Here is a 10,460-nt window from a genome sequence, read left to right as displayed (position 1 = left end):
AATACTACTAAATAATACACCATTAATGGTGGTCATGCTCATGGTTACTTAGTATTATTGTCAAATGTCAAGTGACAATACACATTGGTTTGTTGATTATACAATCCGAATATGATGTATGTATGTATGTATGTATGTTCCCATGATCCCATCACAACCTTCACCAATACAAAATATTAAGGGAGCTTCTAACCAGAAGAACAAAACCCAACTTACTTATAAACTAACCAACAAAACCTTTAATCTATCTTCTTTCTAGCTTCACCACTTATCAACTAACCTCCTTTAGGTTCTTCTTAGACCTTAACAGACTAGACTGGGAACATCATCATCATCACAAACTATAAATGTTGCTATTATTTTTGAGGAAATACAGTTACATTTCTACTATTACTATTATTATTATTCATAAAAGTATACAGCATATTGCAAAGTTTTAGTTTTAATACCCATGATATGATTTAGCTGAAAAAACCCGAAAAATAAACGTTGTTTAGTGATTTTTGTCGAGTGCTCACATTTCATTTTCCTCACACAATCTGGTTAAAGTGATTCAGACTCTACTAAAACAGGTTATGATTAAAGCAAACTAACTTTAACTTTTCAACACCATTTCACAGATGAAGTGATTCAAACTCACTCACATTCCTCCTAATCATACATTAGTCATCATTAGGATTAGGATCACACTTAAAAATGTCACAAATTTTCATCCACATTTTCCAATCAATCATAAGTTTGGTTCCAAAAAAACCTTTAAAACTCATACTGATTTCTTCTCTCAATCCCTCCACCTATGGCCACAGTTGGGATTGCAGCACACGAAAAACAATGTCATACCTTCTTCCCCTCTTGCAGTTGCCTGACATATAATAAACAAAAAACACCATCAGCAGCTATTTGTAAATAACTTTTCTCTATCAAGATTTAAGTTATGTTCACATTAAGTCTTTCTATTGAATCAAAAAGAAACAACACCTTAGTAAGAAAGGGCATATACTGTTGAGTTTAAAAAAAGGAAAAAAGAAAAAAAGTGTTTGTTAATGTTAATACCTGGAAGAAAACAGCCTCTCCATGACCACATTGAGCACATCTAACTGCTTTAGTGCGGGGAAGAGTTGGATCAGCAGCAACATCCTGCAAGACTTGAGTTCTCTCCCCAACTGTATGGTGTACCTCATTTCTGTACACACAATTGTTATCTGCAACCTCCTGTTTTTAATTTTTAATTTTTAATTTTTAATTAGTAATCTGAATGAACTTTGAAGAGATTAGAAAGGGGAATCGTTGCCGTTTTTGTGTTTATTCTTGTACTAGTCATACAGTTTAATGTCTTGGGGTTTCATAACTCGCTATAAGTTTTGATTATGCAAAGGAAACAGTTTCAGCTCGAAAATTCAACTTCTTTCTGAAACGCCTTTCAAGACTGATAAACATTTTTAGGGTTTCTAACAAAAAGTTTTTTTCGACTTGTTTAAGTTACAAAAGATACAACGTGTAGGACATACGCGAAAAATATTAGGGTTTGCAAAAGGTAGTTGCATGTCACCTGATGATCGCAGTTGCGGCAAGCATAGAGGAGGATCTTTTGGTCTTTATCTTCTCTAGGGTAGAGAATGTTGTTGCTGCGAGTTCAAATTGTTAAAAAAAACAAACTCAGACATTTACACAAACAGTTGGTGTTCATGTGTGGGAACGAATATTGCGACTTGAATTAAGATCAATGACAAAATGATCATAGAAGAACTATAGTTACCATTCTCGGCAAAACTTCATGGTACTCATCTTGGCTAGATTTGTGGTAAAAAGAGGTGATCTTCGAAATTTATCTCCTCTCGCTCTGAAGCAGCACCTGGTTGAAGTTGGGGTGTGTGAATGATTTCAAAATGGGAACCGGAGAGTGAGACGATGTAATGTGGGGAACCGGCGAATTTCGAAATACAATTTTATTTTATTTTATTTTTTTCTAAAAGAATAATGTAACTTTGTTGAAAAATAATAACAAGAGTAAATGCATAAACGGGCTAAAACTGAACCCGATCCATAAGTTTGATTTTTAGGTTTTGAAATCTGTTAAGTTCGATATTCAAATTCTTGGGTCGGTTTTTCGGGTTCAACCCATGAGTTGATGTGTTTTGGGTTTTAACCCATATTAGCAACTCTAAATAAGATAAACAAATTCAGCCAAATTTAATACCAAACAAAAACACTAAAAACTAGTCTAAACAACCTCATAAAATTTCAATAGATTCAACATATTAAGCAACACACAATAGATAAAACTTTAACATAAAAGATTAAACAAATTTCAACAGAAAACCAACTTCATCAAATTAAACAAGTTTTAACAGAGTAAACAGAATCGAGATTTCAAATTCATCATTCATGGCTTGTATGAAATCATAATGAGCAAACATAACAATACAATACAAATCAAATGTCAGCATAAGTTGTAAGTTGCAAACAGATTTTAGCTTCATAGGTTGTAAGTTGCAAACAAAAATCACTCAAATCAGATTTCTGATTCAGGGGTTCAAGAGAGAGGTCGAGAGCCTGAGAAGGCGAGGACTTACTAATGCGTCGGGATTCGAGAGCCTGGCCGATCTTCCTTACGAAATTGAGAGAAGATAGGTTAGGTTAGCGATTCCTTGCGCCGTCTTCATGGATCGACTAGGCGGTAGATTAGCGATTTAAGTGCATGCTTCTTGTCTGAAATGTCGAGAGAGTGAGATAAAGAGGAGTGTTGTTCTAACTTAAATGGTAATGGCATGGTTAGTTTTTTTTTTTTTTTTTTTTTTTTTTGGTATTTTAATTATTTAATAAAATGTATAATATTTATTAAAAATATATTAAATAACTAATAATATGTATACCGGTTCAGTTCGATTTTAGTGTGCAAATAGATACCAAACCGAATTTTTCGATTTTTAAAAATCTAAACCCAAAACCGTAAGTGTGGGTTCGGTTTCAGTTTTTCAGTTATCGGTTTTGGTTTTTACTTGGTCCTAATTATAATTGTGGTTGTTCTTGCGAGTAAATCTTAAAATATTTCAAACTTTAAAAAATAGTCATTTGATATGGTTTAGTGGTAAATTTAATTTTTATCAAACTTATAATGACTATTATGCATTTTAGCTAATTATTTTTCATTTTTTTTACATTTAATTCATTCTTTTCTTATTACCAAAATAATTTAGGCTCACACATGCACCCCCTTCCCTCTTCCCATCTTCCCCTCCTCCCTTCCATTGTCTTCTCTGACAACCAATGATCAATTTCAAGTACTTTGGTCATTTGTGTTTATTACGTGTATTTGGTCCTTTCATTCTTTGATTGGTGGGTTTGTAGTCCACAGAAAGGTAGAAGTGAAGACCGTAGCTTAAAGGAATTAATAACAAAAATCTAAAAATCTGAGATTTCACCTAAAGGCGTGGGGCGTCCATTTAGAGGGCACGACACGCCTTGGCCCATGGACTGATCGTTTTGATTAGGGTTTGTGTAACACTCCGAATTCAGAAGACCTTGAAAGGGAAGAAAACCTCAAAATGAGGAAGCGACTCGTCGAGTAGATGGAGTGACTCGACGAGTAGGATCGCGAATTGGGTCGCGGGTTAAGTGACCTACTCGACGAGTCAGAAGACTGACTCGACGAGTTGGTCAGGTTTGGAGAAAACCCTAAATGCGGGCCTTGTTCCCTATTTAAAGAACATTATAACATTCCCTCAGCCTCCTTACTACCCCCCTCAAGTCCAGAAACGAAACCCTAGCCACCCAACTCCATTTCTTGAGCATTGTGAAGCTAAAGGTTGTTTTGTGGTGCATTTCTTGGAAGATTGGAAGCAAAGAACGAGGAGGAGAGTTTAGATCCAGCATCTACTTCAGTTTGGAATTTAATAGAAGGTAACAAGTTGTTACCTTGAGCATTCATTTGATAGATCCCTTCATCTTGAGTCTCATTGCCTTTTCTAGCACATTTGTGGCTAGTGCTTGCATGGGGCACGATCTAAAGGTTGCAATTTCAGATCTGGACTCCCCAAGGTCCCTAATGCATTAAAGTCTCAAGCTTTAAGACTTGAAGCCCTCCTCCATAGTAAAACCCTTCCTTGTAGCTTAGTTTTGGCTTTTGGGAACTATTCACACGTAAAGGTTGCAACTTTACGTGGAAAGCATGCTCTAGGAGGTTGGATCTACCTTTGGGAGAAGCTGTTTGGCTTAGAAATCATCTATATAGAATGAGACATAGAGGGACTCGGCGAGTCACTTATGAGACTCGGCGATTCAGTCTGCTTTCTTGCCCCAAAATCCTTCTGTTAAAGGGTATGAGTTGAGTTGGTATGGGACTCAGCCAGTCTGGGTCCATAGCGGGTATGAAGATCATCGTACTCGGCGAGTTCAAGGAGGAACTCGGCGAGTCTAAGGCAATCTTCTTAGTTTATGAAGATGGACTCGACGAGTTGTTCATACAACTCGACAAGTCATAGTCTGGACATTCATAAGAGGGAGATGAACTCGACGAGTCGGTTGAAGATGGTCTCGATTGTAAGACTGAAGGAGAACCCGTCGAGTTCTTGCTAGACTCGACGGGTAGGATCGGTGGTTGTATTGGGTTGGAGGAGCATGGACTCGACGAGTTGGTAGACCAACTCGGCGAGTCAAGTCAAATGGAGGATGACTTTGACCGTTGACTTTGACATGGATTGACTTTTGGAATATTGTGGTCTAAGTGTTACTTTGCGGTATTGATAGTTCGGGAATTGAAGGATCAGCAGTCCGGGGGATTGCCAGCTAGCAGCCAGAAGAGCATCAGCAGGTCTTCAGCAGTGCGAGGTGAGTCTCCTCACTGTGTGAATGGGTCTACGGTCACAATGCCGACCCATGTAGTTTATGAGTAGGAAGACCCGAGGTTAGACCTAGGCACTGTATGCTAGTATGTTATTCCGGACCAAGGTCCGATACCGGGCGGGAGTCTGAGGAATGTTTGTATGTTAGTTTATACTTGTTGTCTTTCTGATACTTGTATGTGCCTGGTATGGAGGTGAGTGTGGGCGAGGTCCCGTATCTCACCATTAGCAGAGTATGGACGAGGTTCCATATCTCATTAGTAGCAGAGCAGGGGCGAGGCCCGAGTTAGGAGAGAGGTGAGTGTGGGCGGGGGCCCGTATCTCATTATTAGCAGGAGAATGGACGGGGTTCCATGACTCACTAGTAGCAGGACAGGGGCGGGGCCCAAGATAGGCGAGGCCTTAGTACATGGATTCAATAGAGTATGTTTAGTTTATGCGTTATGTGCTATGTTATATGATTGTATGTGTTGAGTGGGCGGGGCCCGGAGACAGGCGGGGCCTAAGAGAGACAGATTTGTATGCCGAGCGGGCCTCGATGCCAGGCGGGGCTTGATGCCGGGAAGGGCCCGATGCCGGAGCTAGTCCGATGTCGGGCAAGTCCCGATGCAGCGGGCGGGGGCCCAGTATGTGGATATGTATGTGGTATGTGGTAGGTTGGGGAACTCACTAAGCTTCGTGCTTACAGTTTTCAGTTTTGTTTCAGGTACCTCTTCAGCGAAGGGGAAGGAGCCGACGCGGTAGCGGCACATCACACTCACACATGATTCCGCATCGAGTTTTCTGGGATTGTACTCTGATTTTTATTACTAGTGATGTTATGGTTTTGAGATACGTTGTTACAGTTTTATAAATTATTATGACATTGGCAAGGGTTTTTGGTAAACTATTTTATGAGTTACTTAATTAAATTGGAATTTTTGGCCTTGAAAATTAGGATGTTACAGTTTGGGGACTATTTAAGGGACATTAACCCCTAAGGTTTGGTCATTCTCAGCCTCCATGAACCCTAGAAGGATATTTGAGAAACCCCAGCCTTCTTTTCATAGTTTTGAGTTCATCCTCTCTCCTCTCATCCATTTTATGGTGTTTTGTGGCTATATAATGAAGTGTTCTTGAAAGACTTGGGATTGAAGCTTTGCAACTGAATAGATCAGCCCTCATTAATCTTCTGGACCTTGGTATGTCTTAAAGATTCAAGCTTTATTGGGTTTCATCTTTATATCCATGAGCTTTTGGTGTTTTAGTCCAATTTATTGATGTTTTGGTCCCTTCTTGGCATGGTCTATAGAGTTTGGATTCCATGGTATTAAAATCATGTTATATTTCAGACTAATCTTTTGGGTGGAGCTTTGAGTGCTTCCATGCTAGAAGAAAAATGCAATCTTAGACATTTTATGGATTAGGGTTTTAGATCTAGTTTGTTTGGGATGTCTTAATGGATAAAGTTGGAAACTTTATCCATTTAGACATCAAGTACATCCAAATTTGAGAGTTGGAAGCATGGACTTAATAAAATAAGTTGAAAAATATTCGGAGTTTTGGAAAGACGTGGCGCGTGTACAAAGGGCGCCAGGGCGCTTTTGAGTTTTCTGGACACATCTGATTTTTTAGCTGAGTCCTTACTATTTTGTCGTTTTCCTGGACGCGAGGCACCCCGATCAAGCATTGTGCGCCTCCGACTTTTGAGAAATGGGCTTTTCTTTGTTTTTTGTTTTTTTTTTATTTTTTTGACCAAGTTTGACTTTGGGCCAAACATTAGGGGTTGACTTTTCGACCGAGGTTTGACCTTTTTTTGATGTCTAGGTGGTTTGTGAGACCGACTTTTCGGGTTAACATGTGTATTCTTGTTTTTATTCATATTTTCAAACATGTGAGTTTTCTCACTATAATATATATTGCAATATGTGTCATATGTTTATAGGACGTGGATATGCCATGGTATGTTTTTAGGCAAGTAGACTTGCTTAGTCGTTTGCCTGTTGTTGTTGGATTGTTTGTTTGTTTGTTTGTTATATATGGAAACATATTACATGTGTAAGTTGAGGGCGGTCTAACTATGTGCTAAAGGCCAAGATACTCAGGGCGGACAGACTTTATGTTGAAGGTCGGGGCAGACCAACTATGTGTTGGAGGCCATCATTTGTATGCATTTTATGTATATCGTTGTATGTAGTATTTTGGGGAACTCACTAAACTTTGTGCTTATAGTTGTGGATTAAATATTTTCAAGTACTTCTGAGGGTCATGGGAAGGTGAAGGTGTGGATGTACACACACATTATCAGTTTTATGATTTGAGATTCCGCGAATTTTTCTTTATAACTCTGATTTCTGATTATGGTTTATGAACAAATGGATTTATCCTGATTATAACTTTATGAAAATGAGTATTTATCTTTCTTTAAAAATGAAAATTTTATTGTGAAAATTGGGATGTTATAGGTTGGTATCAAAGCCTTGGTTTGATGGATTTAGATGAACACTCGTGTGATTCCAAACTCAAACTAGGATCTACGAATTTTTACAAAATGTTTTCGAAAAATAATTTAATAAAAAGGAAAAAGAGATGTGATGTGTGTAGTCGGCCGAAGCCAAAAAGGAAAGTGTTTCCCAAAATAAACATACTTGCTATATATCTGTTGATATGTGAACTATTAGAAATGCATGCTAGTGTGTAGTCTAAGGATCTTTTCAGGTATTACATGTTAGAATTGCCTTATCTTTATGATGCCTTATTGCCTTAGAGTTTGCTTGCTATATGTTATTTGAAGTGCATGCTAAAGTTACTGGTTGTTAGATGAATGCTTTAGAGTTATATATAGTTAATATTAGAACTCTTGTTTCAGCTTTATTGCCTGTTATTGTCTGATGAAGTCCTTAGGGTAGAGACATCCATTCGAATATTTGTCATATTCTTGATTATGTATGAATTGCATTCATGAGGTGAATAACGAAATTAGTAGAAGCTTTTGGTGGTACAAGAGCGAGGGTGGGAGGAATCCTAGAAAGAGAATCTAGGAAGGTTAGTGGTATGTGCTTGTTTAAGCACGTTTATATGTGATTAGAACGTTTAGTAGTGGTCGTGTTTAGTAACTTGGGAACTTTAAGGCAATTCTTGGGACGAGTACAGATAGGTGTGGAAGGTACTATATGACCGTACTTCCGGAAGCACATGATCTGGGGATCAGGAAGAGTCAACGGGTTATTAAGGATCTGGTAATTAGTGTGGTAAGGCACTATGGTGCGTTTATAGCCTGTCTCCGTCTCTATCGGTCTTATGGTTATGGCCGGGCAGGATGAGGGTTATTAAGGAGCTGGTAATTAGTCCCAACCAACCATGCCCACTAATAGCCCAAGCCCATTAGGCCTACTAAGGCCCAAATCCATTGGGCCCACTAAGGCCCAATACTGAAACCAAGGTCCAACAAGGTAAGCCAATAACAAGTCCAAATCTCAATAAAATCCTCAGACATCCACGGGCCCAGAAATATATAAGCCCAACCCATGAACAAAACCCTAAAGCCCAAACGTGAAAAGAAGCCCAAAATCGCACTGTTCGCTTTACACTCGACGTAACCCAGGTACGCCCCACGTACCGGGCTGACTGGTTGGAAAACGGGTTGGCTCGCGCGTACGCTCATCGTACAACATTGTACGCCCTGCTTACGACACCATTAAGCCCTTATTGTTTAGGACCAGAAGTCCAAATCTCAGATCCAACTCTTAATCAACATCTGGAACCATAAAGTCACGGACTTGGTGACTTTGCATGCCCCAAAAGGACCCAACCTCAAGAAACAACGCTCTACTTTCACTAGATGGACAATAACTCATGCATGGATGATTCTCAACTCTAAAGGTGGCAACTTTACAAACTTATAACTTCAGAAATGCCAAGAGTAGCAACTCAAAGCTCCTGGAGTGGTGTCCAACCACTAGATCCCATAAATGAGATCAAAATGGGACAAAAACTCACATAATCTTAGATCTCAACTTCTAATGAGCAAGGTTAGAACTTTTTACCTTTAATGAGCTGGAAATGGAGCAAAGTGTTGAAACTCATTTTGACGATCGGTGGATGCGGAATAATAATATCTCGAGATTTAACGATCATCAAAATATAAATGAAGAACATGAAGATGAGTAGTTCCATAATCACTAGAAAGAGAGAAATAATATTACAATACAAGAACATGGTTGGGAGAGATAACTCTCCCTTGGTGGGAGAAATCCCACCACACTTTCTCTCTTTAGAAACTACATTGTGAGTGCACTCTTACTTTTACAATGACCAACTCTCTCTATATATAGGGAGAGAGAAACCAACAATACAATAAAGGGAAATAATATAACCTAACTATCACTCATAATTTGTAGAGCAGTTACATGCTCCAACATCCTCTCCCTAAATGCTCGCAAATAATGAGGGATACAAATGAAGTGATAAAATGCTAAAATACAGTAACCGACTAGCAAGTGTGGTAATAAAATGAAACATAATGAGAAACAAATGCTGAAATGTCTCTGAAACTCTGAAGTGTCTGTGATCTCTGATGCTGGCCATGAATCTCTAAACAGTAAAGGTCTTCGACTTCAAAGCACCACCAATGAAGCAGAAAAATAAGATCCAAATCTTCAAACTAGTCATAAGCCCCATGATCAAGTAGAAGATCCAATCAGAAAAACACTTTGGCTTCAAGAAGTTTGAAAAACATCTATAGTTCTCGAATCATAATACACCCAAAAATTTTCAAAAGAATAACCTGCTAAAAATGTGAAGCATCCACGAGTGAAGTCCGAATAATAAATAATGTGAGTCCAAATACCTGGTCTAGCAATGCCAAAAATTTGATCGGAAGATCAAAAATAAGTGCCACGTCACATCGCCAAAATAGTATTCGTCTTCAAAATATCACAAATTCAAACTCAAGAAATCATAGATCTGAACCGGATGCAAGCACAAAAGAATCATCCTGTGGTAGAGTCTGAATAATAAATAATCTGGAACCGGGAAACATCTAGTAATGCCAAAAATTTGATCCGTGAAGACCAAAAATCAGTGCCACATCGCATCACTAAATAAATCATCGTCTTCAGAAGTCTTCAAAAATCCAAACTCAAACAATCATAAAATCACATCCGGATGATATTCTCTCCCTATTTTTGATAACCAATGACCGGATATCAAAAATCAATAAATCATCGGGATGGAGAGTGTCGGATACTAAGAGCTAAGAAAGCTCTCCCTAGATGTATGAAAGGTCTCAATAAAACATGAGAATGAGAGTAAATAAATACTCTGCGGTCATCTGTAGCTGGTTGATTCAGTCGCTGAAAACTGCTCGAACAAATACCAAAGTAACAAGAATAGCTCTGCGTGAAAAAATCTCTGTTGTGCTAAATAATAATACCGATACACCCAAACTGCGGTGTCGGAACTCCCGAAGTGGTCTTCAAAAGAAAATAAAGTCCACATGCTCAAGATACATGGTTCGTCAACCGTAGATCAAAAGCGACAAGTCATAAAAATCTCATAAAATGAAGAATGCGAAACAACTTTGTTGATCAGGTGTCGTTGCGGTGCAAACATCGTGAAGAATAATATGATGTCCGACTG

General features: G+C 38.5%; 1 protein-coding gene across 1 annotated transcript; it reads right to left on the bottom strand.

Moving 5' to 3' along the window:
* Window positions 1-573: 573 nt before the first annotated feature.
* Window positions 574-1,913, bottom strand: LOC145120325 (DNA-directed RNA polymerases II, IV and V subunit 9A). The gene is made up of 4 exons (XM_079056157.1): window positions 1,757-1,913; window positions 1,550-1,625; window positions 1,054-1,212; window positions 574-862 (listed from the first exon to the last, which is right to left on the bottom strand). The coding sequence occupies exons 1-4, from the start codon at window positions 1,783-1,785 to the stop codon at window positions 782-784; spliced, it is 345 nt and encodes a 114-aa protein (XP_078912283.1). The 5' UTR covers window positions 1,786-1,913; the 3' UTR covers window positions 574-781.
* Between the last annotated feature and the right edge of the window lie 8,547 nt (window positions 1,914-10,460).

The sequence above is a fragment of the Lactuca virosa genome, chromosome 6 (assembly GCF_052849685.1).
Source record: "Lactuca virosa cultivar CGN04683 chromosome 6, Lactuca_virosa_CGN04683_v6, whole genome shotgun sequence".
NCBI classification, from domain to species: Eukaryota; Viridiplantae; Streptophyta; class Magnoliopsida; order Asterales; family Asteraceae; genus Lactuca; species Lactuca virosa.
Note: the sequence above shows the minus strand (reverse complement) of the source record. Positions and strands in the feature narration are given on the sequence as shown.